The 24,750-nt window shown below is 43.9% G+C and overlaps 3 protein-coding genes across 29 annotated transcripts in view; 1 reads left to right on the forward strand and 2 right to left on the reverse strand.

Moving 5' to 3' along the window:
• LOC129857368 (E3 ubiquitin-protein ligase UBR5) overlaps positions 1 to 464 on the reverse strand; it is a 47,457-nt gene extending 46,993 nt beyond the window's left edge. For 14 of the 27 annotated variants that reach the window (XM_055925546.1, XM_055925537.1, XM_055925539.1 and 11 more), the window contains exon 1: positions 216 to 464. In XM_055925546.1, the coding sequence (XP_055781521.1) occupies positions 216 to 277 (62 nt within the window). In that variant the 5' untranslated portion in view covers positions 278 to 464. The remainder of the gene's footprint in view (positions 1 to 215) is intronic. The other 13 variants (XM_055925555.1, XM_055925556.1, XM_055925540.1 and 10 more) reach the window with 2 other exon arrangements.
• An 8,110-nt stretch (positions 465 to 8,574) lies between these two features.
• LOC129856682 (uncharacterized) lies at positions 8,575 to 9,550 on the reverse strand. Its single transcript, XM_055924419.1, has one exon. The coding sequence runs from the start codon at positions 9,460 to 9,462 to the stop codon at positions 8,719 to 8,721; it is 744 nt and encodes a 247-aa protein (XP_055780394.1). The 5' UTR covers positions 9,463 to 9,550; the 3' UTR covers positions 8,575 to 8,718.
• A 1,244-nt stretch (positions 9,551 to 10,794) lies between these two features.
• On the forward strand, positions 10,795 to 21,399 carry LOC129857374 (Krueppel-like factor 10). The gene is made up of 4 exons (XM_055925561.1): positions 10,795 to 10,950; positions 18,850 to 19,098; positions 19,262 to 20,084; positions 20,403 to 21,399. Exons 1-4 carry the CDS (start codon positions 10,909 to 10,911, stop codon positions 20,699 to 20,701), a joined length of 1,413 nt encoding a protein of 470 aa, XP_055781536.1. The 5' UTR covers positions 10,795 to 10,908; the 3' UTR covers positions 20,702 to 21,399.
• Positions 21,400 to 24,750: the final 3,351 nt, after the last annotated feature.

A 24,750-nucleotide genomic window follows, 5' to 3' on the forward strand; every position in this document is an offset into this window, starting at 1 on the left:
CCTAGCAGACTAGCTAGCGTCGTTAGCTACGTTGAAGAGGCTTGTTCAAGATGCCGGGCCTTGCTTCAAGTACGGTAATGTGGTCGAAAATTGTTTGATTGAAATACACATGACAATATTAATATTGCTTCGAAACAAATAGATAATCGTCGGGCACCACACCCTACACATATATATTGATTTAAAACCTTATTTTCCACGACCGCAACAAATACCTGTCATTGAGCTGGTCCTCAGTCCCGGGCAACGGGTGAACCACGAAGTGTATGGATGTCATGGATCCAATCCAAATTAACACACAAATGTGTCAAGTGTGTGGGAAATGTTATTTTCTCGATATCTGTATATGTAAGGATTCATATAAATATTTTATGACAAAAAATCCCGAGCTTAGAACTACAGCCTCCTCACCCACATGCCGCCATCTTAACTCTACCAAGCTTTTTCGTTCTGTATGTTGATTAACGTTAGCACACACGAAAACTGGACGCTGGTTGGACCTTGAACAGAAACAGGGAATATGTTAAACTGAACGGGATTGGTTTAAAGAAGAAAGGCAATGAAGAGAAAGGAAATGAACATTTCTAGACGTCTAGCTCGTGCTATTTTAAATGTTTTATTGGATTGTGATAAGTCTATTGGATAGAAAGCAATAGTTTCATGATCTATGTTTTGTTATAGAGATTGTCTCTATAACATCTTTATATACATTGGTTGACAATTTTGCCAACAGTCTAACAAGTAAGACAAAAACAGTTCCCCCAGGGACACTGTCTGGAGCCTCTCCCTATTATAGGTCTCTAAGTCTACCCTAAAAAAAAAGGAACTATAAAATAACACCAAGGGTTCACTCAGAGTTTGAGTGTGTGTTATTTGGGTATTTTATTAGGATCCCCATTAGCTGTTGCGAAAGCAGGAACTACTCTTCCTGGGGGTCCAAACAAAACATGAAACGTAACACAGAATGACATAATACAAAACATCAATAGACAAGAATGTGTTCATATATGATGTCTAGGATTAGTGGACTACAGTTTAAAGGAAATTGCTACTGTTTTTTTTATATTGGTCCTGATGCAAGAGGTAGGATAATTATGGCAGTCTCCTCTCCTAGAATGAAATCAAAATGTATTTGTCACGTGGGCCGAATACAACAGGTGTAGGTAGACCTTACAGTGAAATGCTTACTTACAGGCTCTAACCAATAGTGCAAAAAAGGTATTAGGTGAACAATAGGTAAGTAAAGAAATAAAACCACAGTAAAAAGACAGGCTATTTACAGTAGCGAGGCTACATACAGACACGGGTTAGTCAGGCTGATTGAGGTAGTATGTACATGTAGATATGGTTAAAGTGACTATGCATATATGATGAACAGAGAGTAGTAGTAACGTTAAAGAGGGGTTGGCGGGTGGTGGGTGGCGGGACACAGTGCAGATAGCGCGGTTAGCCAATGTGCGGGAGCACTGGTTGGTCGGGCCAATTGAGGTAGTATGTACATGAATGTATAGTTAAAGTAACTATGCATATATGATAAACAGAGAGTAGCAGCAGCGTAAAAAAATAGGGGTTGGGGGGGAACACAATGCAAATAGTCCGGATAGCCATTTGATTACCTGTTCAGGAGTCTTATGGCTTGGGGGTAAAAAGAAGCCTTTTTGTCCTAGACTTGGCACTCCGGTACCGCTTGCCATGCGGTAGTAGAGAGAACAGTCTATGACTGGGGAGGCTGGGGTCTTATACAATTTTTAGGGCCTTCCTCTGACACCGCCTGGTGTAGAGGTCCTGAATGGCAGGCAGCTTAGCCCCAGTGATGTACTGGGCCATACGCACTACCCTCTGTAGTGCCTTGCGGTCAGAGGCCGAGCAATTGCCGTACCAGGCAGTGATGCAACCAGTCAAGATGCTCTTGCAGCTGTAGAACCTTTTGAGGATCTCAGGACCCATGCCAAATCTTTTTAGTTTCCTGAGGGGGAATAGGCTTTGTCGTGCCCTCTTCACGACTGTCTTGGTGTGTTTGGACTATTCTAGTTTGTTGTTGATGTGGACACCAAGGAACTTGAAGCTCTCAACCTGCTCCACTACAGCCCCGTCGATGAGAATGGGGGCGTGCTCGGTCCTCCTTTTCCTGTAGTCCACAATCATCTCCTTAGTCTTGGTTACGTTGAGGGATAGGTTGTTATTCTGGCACCACCCCGCCAGGTCTCTGACCTCCACCCTAAGAAGGAAGATTATACACAATGCCTCAAGGTACAAGATAAGGATACACAAAAGAACGCTGCCAACAAATCCAAGGATGTTTGAGATAATCCATAATACATTTGGAGCTCTGTGGGGATTTAGCAAACAATGATAATAGGTGCTTCCTCTGACAATGACAAAACTGGGTCAATAGAGCAAACAAAATCATGTCTTACATTCAGACATTTCCTTTCCACTCTGTCATTACTTTTCTGAAAAATTAACATTCTCTGTTATGCAAACTGGTATGTGGATACTATAACACGGAGATTGAGGATCACTGTCCAATATGAATTTTGTGGAGGTGTATATTAACCAATGACTGTATCCCATGCCATGTATAAACCCCATGCTCCCTCTGCTGGTTGACATCCCCACAGCTCAAGAGAAGAATTACATACTGGGCACAGACTTCAATTAAACGCCTAGTTTTGAATTACATTTGGTTGAGTTGTCAACTAACATGAATTCAACGTTAAATCAAACAACATTTCACCCTGTCATAGGATTTAAGTTAAAAGTTGTGTGAAGAAAATACGAAATTCTCTTATATTGATGACTTTTTGCAAATCCAATCAGTTTTCCACATTGATTCAGTCATCACATAATTTATTTTGGTTGAAATGATGTGGAAACAATGTTGATTCAACCAGTTTTTGCCCAGTGAGTATAGTGGCATAATGAAAAAGGTCCACAGATATAGCACCTGTCTATAGACCTTCAATAACCACTGTCAAAATCATACGTGTCCTATTTTCTTTCAAAAGTGTTTTCTATTTTAATGCATTTATTTATTTATTACTTCCTCCATTTAAACACATTGAAAACATTTGCTGTTTTATAATGCTATTCTAAACATTTTGTCAGGAGGTTATGAGAAAACGCTGCAGTTTTAAAGTTAATTTCCTGCATGTCTACACATTTTTCTATGGGTCAGAGAGAAAAATGTGCTATTGCTCACATTTTACCATGAGGCTGAGAGAGAATTATGATGTTCTAAATTCTACACATTTTGCTATCATAAGTTATCTGGGTGGCCCCACAACCCAATTTGTTAATTTTTTTGGTGGGGGTTGGGGGCCCCCTGGGGGTCGAGCCCTGCATGCCTGTTCAGTAATCCGGCCCTGTTAATATTTAAATATCTATACATGAAAATGTAATATATTAAAGAGCCAGAATAACCAAAGGGACACTGGATATGGTGGGTTAAAAATACAATACAGATTAAAAATGCAATTCCTCTTCCTGAAATAATTAAAAATTAGGGAAATTGACAATAGAACAGCAGAGTAACCTTAGGCCAGCCTAGCTACAGTAAAAGGCACTCCTGTGCTGCTTGATTCATGTTGCCCTGGATATGAGTGCTGTGCTGGCCTAATAATGGCAGAATCCCCAAAAGAAGCATGGCAGCAAGAACCAATGGTATAATTATTTTAGCCTGTTTTTACATTTCCACACAGCAATAAAAACATGATGACCGGCTTTCACTACGCCTCCAGTGTTGTGGGACTATATGTTACAGTACATCTTTTTGTAAAAAAAAAGAATTAAAACATTTTGATAGACCCGCTGTAGTTTTTTAGATAACTCTATTATGTAGCAGAAGCATTGATTGCATAAACCTACTCATCTAGAAACAGCTTTGACAGCTTCAGCAGTATAGACCTATGATCTTGAAGTTTGTTTTTTGTACCAACAGATGGCAGGCTTTGTCTTTCACCATTTAAATATTTGTATTTTTTTCACCTTTTGAGAAGTGTGTTGTTGGCTGCTGATTGAGTATCCCAGAGACAGGGCCCAAATCCTACCCTTATGATTAGTACCCAATAACGCTTTGTCAAATCACACGTATTTGCCTGTTTCTTAAAAATAGTACCTTTTCAAGAAATATTGTCTTTTATGATCACAGTATCAGAAGAATAATTAATTTATGAAGGAATTTAATACAGCAAATAAAGATTTCTATATTTCTCCAAAAAGAAAAGATACAGTATATGCTCTGTGTTAAAAATCAACACAAATGGAAAAGGATACATCTGTGTTCTCGAGGTATAACATTATCTAAACTGTATACAACTGCTCGTTTGAATGACAAAGAGAGGCACATAGGTAATGCTACAGGTTTGTCTGTTCGTCATCACTTTCTTCTTCATCATCAGCCTATACAGTAGAGGAAATTACTAATACTCTGAAATTCATGACTGTACAGCCCCTTAGAGTATAGGAGTGGAAAATAAGGGAATAGAGAGCTCCACTTCTCTCTGCCTACCCCTGAGATGAATGAGTGGAGAGAGAGTCCTTCATCTGACAGACTCTCATTCCCTCAGAATCAACATAAACTGCAAAATTCCCAGTGAGTCAGCTGCTGTGATCTGCTTCATACTCACTTGCTTTCTTCAGTAAAGTTAGATTTGGTACAGCTGGTTGACAATTCTCTCAGCGGTATTGCAAAATGTTTCTACAAAAAAATAAAAACATGAGGACAAATCTGGTTTATGTGGCCATTGGTCTGGTACTAGGTGTACACATAAAGTAAATGTGAGATGAAGATGTTTTGGTTTCTTATGTTGTGTTATAACCTCTGGTCTATGGTTATAACAGGTTTATAACAAATATCCGTTTTTTTTTTTTACTTTCACTTCAGGTAATCTGCATTTTTGTATTCTGAATTGTCAGTGGCAAGGTCACGTTATATATGGGGGCTTAGTTTACGTGATTAAATACATTGTTAAGATGTTGTTAAAATAGTTGGATGACAGAAAAAAGGCAAATTGATTATTCAGATGATGTACACTACCTTTCAAAAGTTTGCGGTCACTTAGAAAAGTCCTTGTTTTTGAAAGAAAAGCAAATTTTTGTCCATTAAAATAACATCAAATTGATCAGAAATACAGTGTAGACATTGTTAATGTTGTAAATGACTATTGTAGCTGGAACGGCTGATTTCTTATGGAATATCTACAAAGGCGTACAGAGGCCCATTATCAGCAATCATCACTCCTGTGTTCCAATGGCACGTTGTGTTAACTAATCCAAGTTTATCATTTTAAAGGCTAATTGATCATTAGAAAACCCTTTTGCAATTATGTTAGCACAGCTGAAGGGTTTTCTAATGATCAATTAGCCTTTTAAAATGGTAAACTTGGATTAGCTAACACAACGTGCCATTGGAACACAGGAGTGATGGTTGCTGATAATGGGCCTCTGTACGCCTATGTAGATATCCCATTAAAAATCTGCCATTTCCAGCTACAATTGTAATTTACAAAATTAACAATGTCTACACTGTATTTCGGATCAATTTTATGTTATTTTAAAAACTTTTGAACAGTAGTGTATATATTTTGCAGATTATGCTTGCTAACTGTTGGACAAGACATTTTCCTAAAAATATCACCTGCAGGATAATTACCAGGAGTTTAACTGAGATTGTATAGCTGGTGGAACTGTCTCCAAAACATGTTGCTCTTCCAGAAATCCACTGTGTGCCTCTGTATATTCCTATCCTGAGGTGATTGAACTCCATGCCAGTACCACTCTGTTGCCACTAATCCTAAATGTAACCCTTTATCAGAGCCAAGTCAAACAAGAACATAGAAATATCACTTATTTTTAGATTACGGGTCAATGTGTTATCAAATGGCCTAAAATGGGGATCAATATGGACATACTGATAATAAAACAAACAGCAGGAAACTTGCGTGTCACTGCAATGGGTGCACTGCATTATACAATGCAGTAATGTAGTGCACATCCTTCAACTTTCACCTCACATATTCACATTCACATTGGTTATACAATTTAGATCAGATTACAACCAAGGCACTTAAAAGCTTAATTTGATGGGGCAATAAAGAAGCGGAGGAATACTGTAGTTAGAGCCATATTGTGTGGGGGATTGTTTGGAGTAAAACCCTGGTGTCCTTTACTTAAAGTAATCCACACCACACCTGGTTTCAAATAATATTTATTTACAATGATAGACAACAAAAACTTTAGCTGCACTTGATTGAGCTTGCCTTGCACAATGGAACCAATAGAATAGCCCCAAAAGTACAAACGTCACCCATCTGGCATTCCAGGTGGACTAATTGAAATGCTCAAAAGTATTTGAAAGAAAACTAATACTATTTGAAACGAGGTCTCACCCATTCACACAGGGGGAAGGCATCAGTAAACAGTGCCAATCTCTCCAGGATTTAAGATTTACATTTTACAGTCATCCAATGCAGAATCTGAAGACGAAACGCTGAGCGTCTCTATACTGCTTTTTCACCAACACTAAACAAGCCCACATCAGCTGTGACGACACCAGCTCTTGTCACTCAGGCCAGCACAATAAATATGAGTTATTTCCAGCTCAGTAACAAGATAGCTCACTAAGGAGTGAGGCTTTAAAATAACTGATCTGTACTGCTAGCTGGGACTTAAAAAAAATGTTTAAGTTTAGGACCGGTCAGTGTGGGATAAACTGGAATAAGTCTGCGTCTAGTGTTAATGTTAGTAATCTAGTATGGGTCTGTCTAGGTCTAGAGGCATGCAACCACCTCTCACTACTCCACCCCCATGCACTACGATCTCACAAGCAACCCAGCTTCAGAGTTCAGGGTAATGTGACTGCTGGCATATACGTGAGAAAGGGGGAGGGATGGACGCTGATGGGCTTTTCCTGGTCTCTTCTTCTGAGAAAAAGGGATAAATTCAGGGACTGTGCCCAGGCCCTCTTGACACGCCTCCATTCCAGCAATAATCTCAGATGAACAGCAGCAGCTCAGATAGCCTATAAGGTTCTGATCACAAGATACTGTACTGGCACAGTTGCCTCAAGCCTCAAAGTTAGCCCAACACTTCAGATACGACCCCATCTATTTGCATTACAACTTGAATCTAGGACACACTATTTGGCCGAGATGTACAGTACATAAGCTTGGCACCCAGAGCTAGAGACCGCTGGCCGTCTGGAGACCGTGCATTGACACTACATGATACTGTGATACAGTGAACTAGTAATGGAGTTAACTCTTTTAAGGAACACTGTTCTTGATGGAAAGAGTCCAGTGAGTCACAACTGACTGGACTGAATAAAATATTTTCTTATTTGATTTATAGTCAGTTATTTTAATGGAGGTAAGATGTTAAATATTATCATTCAGTGTCAGATAGACAGTACCACCACCCAGAGGCCTGGAGATGCCGTGCTGCCTGGCTGTGGTTGTGTACCAAATAGCTCCCTATTTTCTGTATAGTGCACTAGCCTATGGGCCCTGGTCAAAAGTTGTGCATTGTTAAGGGAACAGGGGGCCTTTTGGGAGGCAGTCTGTGTGTATGTTTCACTATTGTCTCTGTCTGCAGCCTCCCATTGTTCCCGGTCTCTGACCCATGGAGGGACGTCTAGACAGCTGACACTTACACTAATCCATACAGGGAACAGATACAGATAGACCCCCCCCCCCCATCTCTGTTGGCAAGAGAACACTCTACCAGACCTACTGAGGGCAGCAGTCCAAAGACCGTAGACACTTAATAGGGTGATGCCACATTGGGGTGGCAGGTAGCCTAGTGGTTAGAGCATTGGGCCAGTTACCGAAAGGTTGCTGAATCAAATCCCTGAGCTGACAAGGTAAAAATCTATCGTTCTGCCCCTGAACATGGCAGTTAACCTTCCCCGGTAGGCCGTCATTGTAAATAAAAATGTTTTCCTAACTGACTTGCCTAGATAAATACAATTGAGCCTTTATCTATCCAGGTTTAAATCCCTTGAGGTTAAAGGGAATAACGTAAAAAAGCTTTTGTCTGTAGCAGGTAGAGTTAAGTGCCTTGCTCAAGGGGACAATGACAGGAACACTTGAACTCCCACCAGATTGTTCCTGTCAGCTGGGATTCAAACCAGCAACTCTCCTGTTGTTGGAAACCAGATATCAAAATCAGATAGTGTATATGCAATGTGGTCTCAGAGCATTTTGTATTATTCTGTATCTGTTTGTAAATCCGAGACAATCCATTTAGTATGATATCTTACGTTTCGTATGGTATGTGTTAATTTGTGGATGTCCATCATCCATTTCAAACGATATGTTATGAATTACACTTCATATGATTTGTTATGAATTGCAATTCATACAACATGTTCCGAATTTGCAAAATGTACAATGTTAGGAATTTGCTAAACGTATGATATGTTACGAATTCCAATTTGTTGTGGCTAACGTTAGCTAGGTGGGTACTAAGGCCAACATTAGCTAGCTGGCTAACGTTAGCTCTAGGGGTTAGGGGTTAAGGTTAGGAGTTAGCTAAAAGGGTTAAGGTTTGGGAAAGGGTTAGCTAAAAGGGTTGTGGTTAGGGGAATGGTTAGCTAACATGCTAAGTAGTTGCAAAGTAGCTAAAAAGTAGTAAGTAGTTGCAAAGTTGGTAATTAGCTAAAATGCTGAAGAGATCCATGATGAGTTTTGAACACACAACCTTTGAGTTGCTAGATGTTCATGTTATACACCTACCCAACCACCTTCCTTTTGTTTTATGTGTGACGACCCTCCCACTCTGTCTGCCGTATTCTCTCTTACTGTCACCCAGAGATGGACCCAGGAGGTCTGGGGTGTCTATTATGATCAGCTCTCTCCTGTCCACCACCACCCTCCGCTTAGTACACTCCATCACAGCCCCCAGGGACCCCCCAACCTGAGGGAGCCTGCAGCCAACCAGGGCGTCTGCAAGGGAGGTCCGACCTCCACCGGGAGGCCCCATAAGGATGAGCCTCAGCCCAGGCTCTATGGAGATAGGGCTGGGAAAGGGCTCTGTGCCTGGGGGACTGTCACTAGAAGCCCCAGAGTTGTTTTGAATGATAACAGTGAACCCGCTGAGTTTTGAGAATGAAGCAACTATAAACCTCCAAATACGCGACAGCCACTTCAGTAAGTACTGTAAGCTACGAAGAGTTCCCATCAGGTGGCTCACCCAACCCCACAGTGAGGACAGACCAATGAGTGTGCAGAAGAGATGGATGGGCCATCTTATCAGAGCTGGGAGGGCCTGTGAGAATCTGTAGAGGAGATAGCCCACCACAGTGAGAGCTCCTGTCAAAACACTGTTGAAGTCCAACCACAGACCAGTGCTACCATCTCCACAGTAGGTTGCGGTACAATCGCTGTCTGGTTTGCAGTCGCACTGGTCCATATTAACAGGTAAGCCCGGTCCGTATGCTACTGGCCAAAACCAAAGCGCCATCTCTCGTTACGTGGAAGTACTTTGAGGAGTCGTCGGAACAAAAGTGTTCTTTATTGTAACTGAATGAGCGATATAATGCAGTATGTGTGGCACTTTTCTACACACACACACTAAGGTTGCTGAGGTCTGGGGAGTCTTTCCTCTTAAATGTTGCTTCCTATGCACTAAGGTTGCTGAGGTCTGGGGAGTCTTTCCTCTTAAATGTTGCTTCCTATGCACTAAGGTTGCTAAGGTCTGGGGACTCTTCTTTCATCTTAAATAGTGCTTCCCGTGCGCAAAGGTTGCTGAGGTCTGAGGAGGTTGGCTGGGGTAAAGTGGAAGTGTGCATGTAATCCCTCATCAATTTGGGACGCAGAGGCTGGTATGTTCTTCCGGGGTCCTTGTTGGTCCCCGGTTTTATGGGGGACAATGTGACGACCCTCCCACTCTGTCTGCCGTATTCTCTCTTTGTTCTTGTTTCCTTATTAGGATGTCGGTGGGCGGAGTTGGGAGGGTCATCAGATACATGGGAAACACCTGGGCCCGGTGTCTTCCAGGATAAATGCACCACTTCCCCATTCATGAAGGGGACTCTCTCCAGGCAGACACCTTGATAGATTCGGTTATGTTTCATGGTGCTTTTTGGTTGTTTGTTTTAGCATCTTTCAACACTCTGCATTATCACATTCATGCATGCAAAACATTCACTTACACTACTGATTACTGATTACACACACCATTGTATATTATATCTAGTTTTGTTATTTAATAAATATATTTTGTTACTCCTTATCTCCACGTGGTCTCCCTTTTGTTACGGGCTCTGAGCCGGTTCGTGACATATGTAACCATACCAAATGTAATATATCATACAAATTTGGTATCCCGGATTTACGTTTACTATATTATGTCGAGTCTATGAGACCAGTCTGCAATATAATATTGGATTTAGTCTTTATAAGTCAAGTCTTCTAAACTTATTTTTTTTTTTTTTTTAATAAATATATATATATATATAACAATCATGTGTGTAAACGGATGTAATATAATATAACAACTAAAGTATCATCAGATGTAGTTCAGTAGACTGGAAAAACTGAGATCTTTCAAAATTCGACAATTCGTCATGTTGGGGGTTTTTGTGGCTCACTCAACTCGGGATAGGAGGATTCGCAGCGTTATTTTCACACGCTGATGCTGTTGTGTACCACGCTGTTTCCACGGACCACATCAGCCCCTGATCACGCGTTGATTCTTCTCCTATTGGTTCCTGTCTAGCACACCTTTGTGTCTGATTGGCTGAAAGTAGAGACCGGCCCCTCTGTATCCACTGTATTTGAAATTATGGTTGAATGGAACTAGAAAAAGGAAAAGGGAAACATATATTATAACATTTACCACAAGTCCGACTGTCACACATCACTTCATTAACACAGTGAAGTTACATTCGATACATTGTCTTCGAATATGAGAAAATGTATGTCGTCCTTTGTCGAGCGCCACAACAATGTAAGTAGCTACAATCGTCATTCTCACTGAAGTATTTAGGAAATCACTAACGTTAGGGTGATGTTAGATGATGAATTTTTGTTTTAAAAAAGTGCATCTTTCTCTTTGAAATACGTTTAGAATGTAAACATAACTTTTTGAGAGGGGGGGGACAAATCAATCCATTTGTGCAGTTAAATGACTGAACTCTCTTAACTATAGTAAATGTATTATACCAGTAGCCAGGGCTGGCCCTATCCTTTTCGGGGTCCTATGCGAGCAAAACATTTTACCTGTTTACTTGACAGCAGATATAAAACATTTTAGTTTTAAAGTTAATTTATTGCAATTCTATACATTTTGCCATTGCGCAAAGGGGCTCCTGCGTGGCGCAGCGGCCTATCTCAGTGCTAGAGGCGTCACCCTGGTTCGATCCTGTGCTGTATCACAACCAGCCGTGATCAGGAGGCACATAGGGTGGCGCACAATTGGCCCAGCGGTCATTGTAAAATAAGAATTTGTTTTTAACTGACTTGCCTAGTTTAAATAAAAACAGAGTAAATGTTGCAGTTTTAAAGCAAGTTTTCTGCAAATTTCTCATAGGGCAGAGAGAAAATGTTGACATTTTCTAACAAATTTCATGCAATTCTACTCATTTTGCCATGGGGTGGAGAGACATTTAGCAGTTTTAAAGTGAATTTCCTGTAATTGTCTCAAGGCTTAAAAATCCCTCTTTAACCTATCTAAAAATGGCGCCGGAGGAGATGGCTGCCATTTTACGGTCTCCTAACCAATTGTGCTATTATGTGGGGTTTTTTGCGATATTTGTAAATTATTTTGTACATAATGTTTCTGCAACCATATCTTACGGCAGAAAAGAGCTTCTGGATATCAGGACAGCGATCACTCACCTCGGATTAGATGAAGATCTTTTCAACAACAACAAGCAGGACTCACACGATATTCTCCAAACACCCCGCAGGGCAGACATCCCAATTAGAGGTCGACCAATTAATCGGAATGGCCAATTAATTAGGGCCGATTTCAAGTTTTCATAACAATCAGAAATCGGTAATTTTGGACGCCGATTTTGCAGAATATTTTTTTTTTTTTTTTACACCTTTATTTTACTAGGCAAGTCAGTTAAGAACACATTCTTATTTTCAATGACGGCCTAGGAACAGTGGATTAACTGCCTTGTTCAGGGGCAGATCGGCAAATTTTTACCTTGTCAGCTCAGGGATTCAATCTTGCAACCTTACGGTTAACTAGTCCGCCCCACGAGGTGCCTGCCTGTTTCGCGAATGCAGTAAGAAGCCAAGATAAGTTGCTAGCTAGCATTAAACTTATCTTATAAAAATCAAACAATCATAATCACTAGTTATAACTACACATGGTTGATGATATTACTAGTTTATCTAGCGTGTCTTGCGTTGCATATAGAGGTCGACCGATTATGATTTTTCAACGCCGATACCGATTATTGGAGGACGAAAAAAGCCGATTTAATCGGGCAATTTTTTATTTGTAATAATGACAATTACAACAATACTGAATGAACACTTATTTTAACTTAATATAATACATAAATAAAATAAATTTAGCCTCAAGTAAATAATGAAACATGTTCAATTTGGTTTAAATAATGCAAAAACAAAGTGTTGGAGAAGAAAGTAAAAGTGCAATATGTGCTATGTAAGAAAGCTAACGTTTCAGTTCCTTGCTCAGAACATGAGAACATATGAAAGCTGGTGGTTCCTTTTAACATGAGTCTTCAATATTCCCAGGTAAGAAGTTTTAGGTTGTAGTTATTATAGGAATTATAGGACTATTTCCCTCTATACCATTTGTATTTCATTAACCTTTGACTATTGGATGTTCTTATAGGCACTTTAGTATTGCAAGTGTAACAGTATAGCTTCCATCCCTCTCCTCGCCGCTACCTGGGCTCGAACCAGCAACACATCGACAACAGCCACCATCGAAGCAGCGTTACCCATGCAGAGCAAGGGGAACGACTACTAGAAGGCTCAGAGCGAGTGACGTTTGAAACGCTATTAGTGCGCGCTAACTAGCTAGCCGTTTTACTTCGGTTACACCAGCCTCATCTCGGGAGTTGATAGGCTTGAAGTCATAAACAGCGCAATGCTTGACGCACAACGAAGAGCTGCTGGCAAAACACACGAAAGTGCTGTTTGAATGAATGTTTACGCTGCTTCTGCCTACCACCGCTCGGTCAGGTACTTAGATACTTGTATGCTTGTATGCTCATTCAGATTATATGCAACGCAGGACACGCTAGATAATATCTAGTAATATCATCAACCATGTGTAGTTAACTAGTGGTTATGATTGATTGTTTTTTATAAGATAAGTTTAATGCTAGCTAGCATTAAACGAGAGAGAGGCAGGTCGTTATTGCGTTGGACTAGTTAACTGTAAGGTTGCAAGATTGGGCCCCCGAGCTGACAAGGTGAAAATCTGTCGTTCTGCCCCTGAACAAGGCAATTAACCCACCCTTCCTAGGCCGTCATTGAAAATAAGACTGTGTTCTTAACTGACTTGCCTAGTTAAATAAAGGTATAAAATTTTTAATTTAAATAAAAAAATCGGTGGCCCAAAATACCAATTTCCGATTGTTATGAAAACTTGAAATCGGCCCTAATTAATCGGCCATTCCGATTAATCGGTCGACCTCTAGTTGCATATTCGCGAAAAAGGACTGTCGTTGCTCCAACGTGTACCTACCCATAAACATCAATGCCTTTCTTAAAATCAATACACAGAAGTATATTTTTTTAAACCTGCATATTTAGCAGGCAATATTAACCAGGTGAAATTGTGTCACTTCTCTTGCGTTCATTGCACGCAGAGTCAGGGTATATGCAACAGTTTGGGCCGCCTGGCTCATTGCGAACTAATTTGCCAGAATTTTATGTAATTATGACATAACATTGAATGTTGTGCAATGTAACAGCAATATTTAGACTTAGGGATGCCATCCATTAGATAAAATACGGAACGGTTCCATATTTCACTGAAATAATTGTAACGGCATTCATCGGAAGAAGGTGAGGACCAAGGTGCAGCGTGATACGTGTTCATATTATTTATTCAAAACTGAACACTGAATACAAAATAACAAAAGGAATAACCGGAAACAGTTCTGACAGGTGCAACAAACACTAAACAGAAAATAACCACCCACAACTACCAGTGGGAAAACAGGCTACCTAAGTATGGTTCTCAATCAGAGACAACGATAGACAGCTGCCTCTGACTGGGAACCATACCAGGCCAAAACATACAAAACCTAGACATACAAACATAGAATGCCCACCCACATTACACCCTGACCAAACAAAAAATAGAAACATACAAAGCAATCTACGGTCAGGGCGTGACAGTACCCCCCGCCCCCCCCACCCCCCCAAAGGTGCGGACTCCGGCCGCACAACCTGAACCTATCGGGGAGGGTCTGGGTGGGCATTACTCCGCGGTTCTGGTGAGGGACGTGGACCCCGCTCCATTTCTGGCTCGGCCCACTTTAATAATGCCTCTGGAGCGGGAACCCTCACCGCCGACCCCGGACTAGAGGACGCCACTGGACTGATGGTCGAGTCTGGAGTGAGTGGCGCCTCTGGACTAACGAGCGGCTCTGGCGCCTCTGGACTGACGGGCGGCTCTGGCGCCTCTGGACTGACGGGCGGCTCTGGTAGCTCCGGACTGACGGGTGGCTCTGGCAGCTCCGGACTGACGGGCGGCTCTGGCAGCTCCGGACAGGAGGGCGGCTCTGGCAGCTCCGGACTGACGGGCGGCTCTGGCAGCTCCGGACTGGAGGGTGAACCTGGAGGGAGGAGACGGAGAGACAACCTGGTGCGTGGGGCTGCCACAGGGCCCACCAGGCTGGGGAGACCTACAGGAGGCCTGGTGCGTGGAGGAGGCACCGGGTGGACCGGGCTGTGGGGGAGAACTGGAGCTCTGGTGCACAGCCTTGGCACCACTCCTCCAGGCTGGATGACCACTTTAGCCCGGACCCTCAAGAGTGCAGGCACAGGTTGAACCGGGCTGTGGGGGAGCACTGGAGATCTGGTGCATACCACTCGCACCTCTCCCTTAGGCTCAATGCCCACATTCGCCCGGCATAGGGCGAACTGCACCCTCCCAGCGCTCCGGAGACACAGTACGCAGAGCCGGCGCAGGATACCCTGGGCCGAAACGGCGTACCGGAGACCAAACACGCTGAGCTGGCACAATCCGCCCTGGCTGGATGCCCACTCTCGCATGGCACTTGCGGGGGGCTGGCCTATAGCGCTCCGGGCTATGAGCGCGTACTTGCGACACCGTGCGCTTCACTGCATAACACGGTGCCTGATCAGTACTACGCTGCTTCTGGTAAGCACGGGGAGTTGGCTCAGGTCTATCGCCTGACTCCGCCAATCTCCCCGTGTATCCCCCCCCCCCCCAAAAAAAATGGGGGCTGCCTCTCGTGCCTGTTGCGCTGCCGTGCTAACTCCTCATAGTGTTGCCGCTCAGCCTTAGCTGCCTCCAATTCCTCCTGCGGACGGCGATACTCCCCAGCCTGTGCCCAGGGTCCCTTGCCTTCCAGTATCTCCTCCCATGTCCATTTCTCCAGATAGCGCTTCTCCTCCTTACCACGCTGCTTGGTCCTTTTTTGGTGGGTGGTTCTGTAACGGCATTCATCGGAAGAAGGTGAGGACCAAGTCCGGATCCGCAGAAGGCGAGTAGGAAAGCTGCCGTTACCGTCAATATTACTCGTCAACGTGCAATCATTGGACAATTAACTAGACGAGGTACGATCACGAAAATCCTACCAACGGGACATCAAAAACTATAATATCCTATATTTCAAGAAATCGTGGCTGAATGACGACATGGATATTCAGCTAGCGGGATACACGCGGCACCGGCAAGATAGAACAGCACACTCCGGTAAGACGAGGGGTCCCCGTCTAGTTTTGCTCACCTGAAGTAGAGCATATTGTGATAAATTGCAGGCCACACTACTTGCCTAGAGAGTTCTCAGCTATACTCTTTGTGGCTGTTTATTTACCACCACAATCAGATGCGGGCACTAAGACCACACTCAGTCAGCTGTATAAGGAAATAAGCAAACAGGAAACCACTCAACCAGAGGCGGCCCTCCTAGTGGCCGGAGACTTTAATGCAGGGAAACTTAAATCAGTTCTACCAAATCTCTATCAACATGTTAAATGTGCAACCAGAGGGAAAAAAATTCTAGACCACCTGTACTCCACACATAGAGACGCGTACAAAGCTCTCCCTCGCCCTCCATTTGGTAAATCCGACCACAACTCTATCCTCCTGATTCCTGCCTACAAGCAAAAATGAAAGCAGGAAGCACCAGTGATTCGGTCTATAAAAAAAATTGTTAGATGAAGCAGATGCTAAACTACAGGACTGTTTTGCTATCACAGACTGGAACATGTTCCGTGATTCTTCTGATGACATTGAGGAATACACCACATCAGTCACTGGCTTTATCAATAAGTGCATTGAGGATGTCGTCCCCACGGTGACTGTACGTACATACCCCAACCAGAAGCCATGGATTAAAGGCAACATTCGTACTGAGCTAAAGGGTAGAGCTGCAGCTTTCAAGGTGCGGGACTCTAACCCGGAAGCTTACAAGAAATCCCGCTATGCCCTGCGACAAACCATCAAACAGGCAAAGCGTCAATACAGGGCTAAGATTAAATCCTACTACACCGGCTACGACGCTCGTCGGATGTGGCAGGGCTTGCAAACTATTACAGACTACAAAGGGAAGCACAGCCGCAAGCTGCCCAGTGACACGAGCCTACCAGACGAGCTAAATCACTTCTATGCTCGCTTCGAGGCAAGCAACACTGAGGCATGCATGAGAGTATCCGCTGTTCCGGACGACTGTGTGATTACGCTCTCCGTAGCCGACGTGAGTAAGACGTTTAAACAGGTCAACATACACAAGGCTGCGAGGCCAAACGGATTACCAGGACGTGTGCTCCGGGCATGTGGTGACCAACTGGCAGGTGTCTTCACTGACATTTTCAACATGTCCCTGATTGAGTCTGTAATACCAACATGCTTCAAGCAGACCACCACAGTCCCTGTGCCCAAGAACACAAAGGCAACCTGCCTAAATGACACTACAGACCCGTAGCACTCACGTCCGTAGCCATGAAGTGCTTTGAAAGGGTGGTAATGCCTCACATCAACACCATTATCCCAGAAACCCTAGACCCACTCCAATTTGCATTCCGCCCAAACAGAACCACAGATGATGCAATCTCTGTTGCACTCCACACTGCCCTTCCCGACCTGGACAAAAGGAACACCTATATGTGAGAATGCTATTCATTGACTACAGCTCAGCGTTCAACACCATAGTACCCTCATAGCTCATCACTAAGCTAAGGACCCAGGAACTAAACACCTCCCTCTGCAACTGGATCCTGGACTTCCTGACGGGTCGCCCCCAGGTGGTGAGGGTAGGTAGCAACACATCTGCCACACAGATCCTCAACACTGGAGCTCCCTAGGGGTGCGTGCTCAGTCCCCTCCTGTACTCCCTGTTCACCCACGACTGCATAGCCAGGCACGAGTCCAACACCATCATTAAGTGTGAAGACGACACAACAGTGGTAGGCCTGATCACCGACAACGACGAGATAGCCTATAGGGAGGAGGTCAGAGACCTGGCCGGGTGGTGCCAGAATAACAACCTATCCCTCAACGTAACCAAGACTAAGGAGATGATTGTGGACTACAGGAAAAGGAGGACCGAGCATGCCCCCATTCTCATCGAAGGGGCTGTAATGGAGCAGGTTGAGAGCTTCAAGTTCCTTGGTGTCCACATCAACAACAAACTAGAATAGTCCAAACACACCAAGACAGTCGTGAAGAGGGCACGACAAAGCCTATTCCCCCTCAGGAAACTAAAAAGATTTGGCATGGGTCCTGAGATCCTCAAAAGGTTCTACAGCTGCAACATCGAGAGCATCCTGACTGGTTGCATCACTGCCTGTGCTTGGCCTCTGACCGCAAGGCACTTCAGAGGGTAGTGCGTACGGCCCAGTACATCACTGGGGCAAAGCTGCCTGCCATCCAGGACCTCTACACCAGGCGGTGTCAGAGGAAGGCCCTAAAAATTGTAAAAGACCCCAGCCACCCCAGTCATAGACTGTTCTCTCTACTACCGCATGGCAAGCGGTACCGGAGTGCCAAGTCTAGGACAAAAAGGCTTCTCAACAGTTTTTACCCCCAAGCCATAAGACTATTTACATGGTGTGCCCCCCCCAACCCCTCTTTTACGCTGCTGCTACTCTGTTTATCTTATATGCATTATGCATAGTCACTTTAACCATACATCCATGTACATACTACCTCAATTGACCCGACCAACCGGTGCTCCCGCACATTGGCTAACTGGGCTATCTGCATTGTGTCCCACCTCCCGCCAACCCCTCCTTTTACGCTACTGCTACTCTCTGTTCATCATATATGCATAGTCACTTTAACCATACCTACATGTACATACTACCTCAATCAGCCTGAGTAACCGGTGTCTGTATATAGCCTTGCTACTCTTATTATCAAATGTATTTTTACTGTTGTTTTATTTCTTTACTTACCTATACACACACACATACCTTTTTTTCGCACTATTGGTTGGAGCCTGTAAGTAAGCATTTCACTGTAAGGTGAACACCTGTTGTATTGGGCGCACATGATTTGTCTCCTCCCCTTCATTTTCACTGATTGAAGTGGATTTAACAGATGACATTAATAAGAGATCATAGCTTTCACTTGGATTCACCTGGTCAGTCTATATCATGGAAAGATCAGGTGTTCTTAATGTTTTGTACACTCAGTGTATATTCCTTTATCTGTTAACAGAGTGACACCATGGAAGTTGATGAGCTGTACTATCCTGGCCGTCAGAACCATGAAGAGTCCCAGTGTCACCCTATGGCTGTGGGAGACATGGAGGCGGTGGAGGCTCTTATGTTTATGAACACCCAATGGAAAGCCAGGACTTCCAGGAGCTTCAAGCATAGACAGTTCCGACCTCTGACCCCTTCCTCTGACTTCTCAGAGGATGACTCTCATCTCTCACTTGAACCGGCTGAGGTTCATGAGTCTCTGGTAAATTTCCTGTGTTACTTGTGTGTGTTCTCTCAAGTTCTGTCACATACATTCACTGTGATAATCCTCCATACTAAGTGAAATGTAATAAATATAACCTCACACAATGTAGAGATTATATCGTTTCGAAACCACTTCAGGGTTTTTTTCCCCTCCGTTTCAGTGTATGACCCCGCCATACAGCCCGCCAAACTTTGAGGCCATTCACAGTCAACCTGCTCCAGAGACAGTACAGACCTCCTGGTGCCAGAAACATAACCCACAGCCAGCACAGCAGGGCTTGACACAGCCACAGATGGTCAGCCAGCCCCGATCACAGGCCACCAGTGTGATCCGACACACTGCAGACATCTGTCCAGCCGCCCCCATGGAGCAGAGACTGAACCAACCCCTGCCTCCCCAGCCGCAGCCAAGCCCAGACAGCATCAACAACCCCCTGGCAGATAGGCTATCTGGCAGGTGCTCCAAAGGGAACATGACACCCCTTGACTCCTCTGCTGAACCGGCTGCCATCCAGGCTCCGGTTACTGTGACTCTGTCAGCCTCTGTTGGTAAATTCCACCAACCTACATCGGTGTCCCCTGTCAACTGTAGGGTTTCTCCTGTTCCGGTTTACTGCCAGATACTACCTGCTGTGCCCATTGCAGCGAACAGTCATATTCCAATGGTAGAGACCAGTCACCAACAACAGTCAGCAGCAGTTGGTCCTCCTTCAGTCTTCTTCATGGGCGACCAGGTGACAAAGGGCCCTATCATCTTCTTGGTTCCCCGGCCAGTTGTCGGGATCCAGCTGTCAGTGCTGACATCTGGTGGCATCAAGCTGCCAGCCATCGCCCCAGCGCCAGGCTTCACCTCAGTGGTCCAGCGGAGCAGCCTGGAGCCCGCTGAGGTGTCCAGAGTCCGCAGCCATATCTGCCCCCAAGAGGACTGTGGCAAGACCTACTTTAAGTGCTCCCACCTCAAGGCTCACATGAGGACTCACACAGGTAAGACAGGGCTTGTGGGGAGTCAATTTTAAATGTTAGAAATAGGTAGTGGCCTTTTTGTTTACAAGTAACACAAGTATTACATATTGTAGGAATAACAACAGAGTTTATCTCAGGTTTTTTTTAAAAGTCAGTGTTCTTTTCTTTGGCTTCCTATTGCTACCTTATTGGTGCTGTAATTGCACTAAAGCCACAACGTTCAAAGACCTCCTTACATGCCGTAACAACAAGATCAGGTAATCACCCGCTTAGCCTTTATGGCTGACTGTGTGTGTGTCCTACTGTAACACTAGTCTTTCCTCTATGTGTTCTGCTCAGGTGAGAAACCTTTCAAATGCAGGTGGGAAGGCTGTGAGAGACGCTTCGCCCGATCCGATGAGCTATCACGCCACCGTAGAACCCACACGGGAGAGAAGCGCTTTGCCTGCCCCATGTGCCACAGCCGCTTCATGCGTAGCGACCACCTGGCCAAGCACGCCCGTCGACACCTGGACACCAAGAAGGTGCCCTGTTGGCAGATGGGAATCTGTCACAGCGTTGATGTTACACATGCGGTGTTTTCAGCACCGTTCCTTCGTCCTCTGCCCGGAATAAACTCTTGCCTTAAAGACACATAAGCTGTTTCGTCATTAGATGGGAAGGAACTCATTCACTGTGATACTGCTCACTGAAGATTTCAATGCACATCAATGCAATTAATTACATGTTGAATTCTTAAAAAACTAAAGTTGTTTGACATGTTTAAAATTTCTTGACTTACAGTTTCATATTTCATTCAGGTCCACTTGAGATTACATTGTTAGTGGCAGTTTAATGTGTGATGAATGATAGCAGGGTTTTACTCATTTACATTAAGTTTTATCAACTCTTACTTGTTGAAGATTATACTAATATTATCGTTTACAACTGTGCTTTAAACTACTGACAAGACAAGATCAACCTCTTTGCATGTGGTTGTAGTGGTGGCAACTGTCCGCTCTTTCTGTGGCAACCTCCAAAGTGTGGAGCAAGGTACAGAAATGTAGAAGTCAAATCTGTGAACAACTAGAGGCTTAGATAGACTCTTTCTGAATCTCTGAGCCTACCAAATAAGTAAATTACCGTTATGGATTGCAAACTATGCTTAACTATTAGATCTTGTACATTAATTGATTTTCTACCTAGTGAATGTGTTCAATACACTGTATATTTAATATTCATGAGAATTGTTTGGCCAAAGAAAGAATGTTGGAGAAAAGTTTGTAAATTTAACTTGACTAAATTACATACATTTTCATTGTTTTGTTACAGGTGAAATAAAATGTGTAAAACTTTACTAGTTTGTTGTATTTGTGTTGAATTCAAATCAAATGTTATTTGTCACGTGCCAAATACAACAGGTGTAGACCTTACTTTGAAATGCTTACTTACAAGCCCTTAACCAACAATGCAGTTCAAGAAATAGTTAAGAAAATATTTACTAAATTAAGTAAAAATGAAAAAGTAACACAATAAAATAATAATAATGAGGCTATATACAGGTGGTACCGAGTCAATGTGCGGGGTTACAGGTTAGTCGAGGTAATTTGTACAAGTAGGTAGAGGTAAAGTGACTGCATAGATAATAAACAGTAAGTAGCAGCAGTGTAAAAACAAAGGTGTGGGGGGGTCAATGTAAATAGTCCGGGGGGCCATTTTATTAATTGTTCAGCAGTCTTATGGCTTGGGGGTAGAAGCTGTTAAAGAGCCTTCTGGACCTAGACTTGGCGCTCCAGTACATCTTGCCGTGCGGTAGCAGAGACAACAGTCTATGACTGACACACCTAGTATATAGGTCCTGGATGGCAGTGATGTACTGGGCTGTACACAGTGAAGCAAACGGTCAGGATGCTCTCGATGGTGCAGCTGTAGAACTTTTTGAGGTTCTGGGGACCCATGCCAAATCTTTTCAGTCTCCTGAGAGGGAAAGGGCGTTGTCATGCCCTCTTCATGACTTGGTGTGTTTGGACCATGATAGTTTGTTGGTGATGTGGACACCAAGGAACTTGAAACTCTCGACTCGCTATACTACAGCCCCGTCAATGTGAATGGGGGCGTTCGGCCCTCCTTTTCCTGTATTCCACGATCATCTCCTTTGTCTTGCTCACGTTGAGGGCGAGGTTGTTGTCCTGGCACCACACTGAGAGGATATGTGTTGCGTTACTGAACTGAGGGGTATACTACAAAGCAAGATGAGGGAGTTAGCCAGCTAGAAAAATAAACTTGAAATGGGCATGGTCTAATTGACTCAACAACCAATAACACATACACTACATGACCAAAAGAATGTGGACACCTGCTTGTCGAACATCTCATTCTAAAATCATGAGCATTATTATGGAGTTGGTCCCCCCTTTGTGGCTAAAACAGCCTCCACTCTTCTGGGAAGGCTTTCCAATAGATCCCTCAAACTCAAATCTCGACCTCGCAGCCACTTCCACTGGTTTCTTTTCATTGTTCCCCTCTAATCAGGGACTGATTTAGACCTGAGACACCAGGTGTGTGCGATTAATTATTAGGTAAAACAGAAAACCAGCAGGCTGCGGACCTCATAGAGTAAGAGTTGAATACCAATGCATCGGACATTGATGTTGGGCGATTAGGCCTGGCTCGCAGTCGGCGTTCCAATTCATCCCAAAAATGTTCGATGAGGTTGAAGTCAGGGCTCTGTGTAGGCCAGTCAAGTACTTCCACAACAATCTCGACAAACTATTTCTGTATGGACCTCGCTTTGTGCACGGGGGCATTGTCATTCTGAAACAGGAAAGAGCCTTCTCCTAACTGTTGCCACAAAGTTGGAAGCACAGAATCATCTAGAATGTCAGTGTATGCTCTAGCGCTAAGATTTCCCTTCACTGGAACTAAGGGGCCTAGCCCGAACCATGAAAAACAGCCCCAGACCATTATTCCTCCTCCACAAAACTTTACAGTCGGCACTATGCATTGGGGCAGGTTGCGTTCTCCTGGCATCTGCCAAACCCAGATTCGTCCGTTATACAGCCAGAAGGTGAAGCGTGATTCACCACTCCAGCTGACGCTTGGCATTGCGCATGGTTATCTTAGGCTTGTGTGAGGCTGCTTGGCCATGGAAACCCATTTCATGAAGCTCCCGACGAACAGTTGTGCTGATGTTGCTTCCAGAGGCAGTTTGGATCTCGATAGGGAGTGCTGCAACCGAGGAGAGATTATTTTTTTTACTTGCCACACGTTTCAGCACTCGGCAGTCCTGTTCTGTGAGCTTGTGTGGCCTACCACTTCGCTACTGAACCATTGTTGCTCCTAGACGTTTCCACTTCACAATAACAGCACTTACAGTTGATTGGGGCAGCTCTAGCAGGGCAGAAATTTGACAAAGTGACTTGTTGGAAAGGTGACATCCTATGACTGTTCCACATTGAAAGTCACTGAGCTCTTCAGTAAGGCCATTCTACTGCCAATGTTTGTCTATGGAGATTGCATAACTGTGTGCTCGATTTTATACACCTGTCAGAAACGGGTGTGGCTGAAATAGACAAAATTCCACTAATTTTAAGGGGTGTTCACATACTTTTGTATATAAAGTGTATCTATGTTTAGCTTTCTTAATGAACCAGAAAATCACCTGTTATTTCTGGTTGTTTATTAAAGTTAGCTGCCCAAAGCTCATTGATCCTGCTTTGTAGTATACCCCTCTTTTTGGGCACATATCTGTGTCAGTTCAAGGCGGTGTTGAATAGTAGGTGAGAGGTCACCGGAGTTTCCTTCCATTGAGAGGCATTCACTTTCTGTGTAGTGTAAACATACAACCATTTACTCAACATTGTTATCCTCAGTCAAAAATAGACAACACATCCTGTTCTATTGGAATATACATTCAGTGGACAGTTTATTAGGTACACCAGCATATTTCCAGAATTGGTTTGCTGATTCATGTGGCCTGCTATATAAAGCAGGCAGTCAGGCATCCAGTTACTGTTCAATTGAGCGTTAGATTGGGCAAAACGAGTGACCTAAGCAACTTTGAGCGTGTTATGATCGTCGGTGCCAGGCGCACCTGTTCCAGTATCTCAGAAACAGCTGGCTTCCTAGGCTTTTCATGCACGACAGTGTCTAAGGTTTACCAAGAATGGTGCGACAAACAAAAAACATCCAGTCAGCTGCAGTCCTGTGGGCGAAAACTGCTCGTTGATGAGAGGTCGAAGGAGAATGGCAAGAATCGTGCAACCTAAAAGGTGGGCCACAAACAGGCAAATAACAGCGTACAACAGTGGTGTGCAGGACGCATCTCGGAACGCACAACTCGTCGGTCCTTGTCACGAATGGGCTATAGCAGCAGATGACCACACCGGGTTCACCACTCCTATCATCTAAAAACAATAAGAAGCGGCTCCACTGGGCATGCAATCATCAACACTGGACGATTGAGGAGTGGAAAAACTTTGCCTGGTCTGACGAATCCTGGTTCCTGTTGCGTCATCCTGATGGCAGAGTCAGGATTTCGAGTAAGCAGCACTAGTCTATGGCTCTGTGTCAATGGTACAGGATAGTGGCAGAATGGTGTTTTCCTGGCACACGTTAGGTCTCTTGACCTTGCTTCCAGACAAGCTAAACACCTTCTTCACCCACTTTGAGGATAACACGCTGCCACCGACGCGAACAGCTACCAAGG

The sequence above is a fragment of the Salvelinus fontinalis genome, chromosome 6 (genome assembly GCF_029448725.1).
Source record: "Salvelinus fontinalis isolate EN_2023a chromosome 6, ASM2944872v1, whole genome shotgun sequence".
Lineage (NCBI taxonomy): Eukaryota > Metazoa > Chordata > Actinopteri > Salmoniformes > Salmonidae > Salvelinus > Salvelinus fontinalis.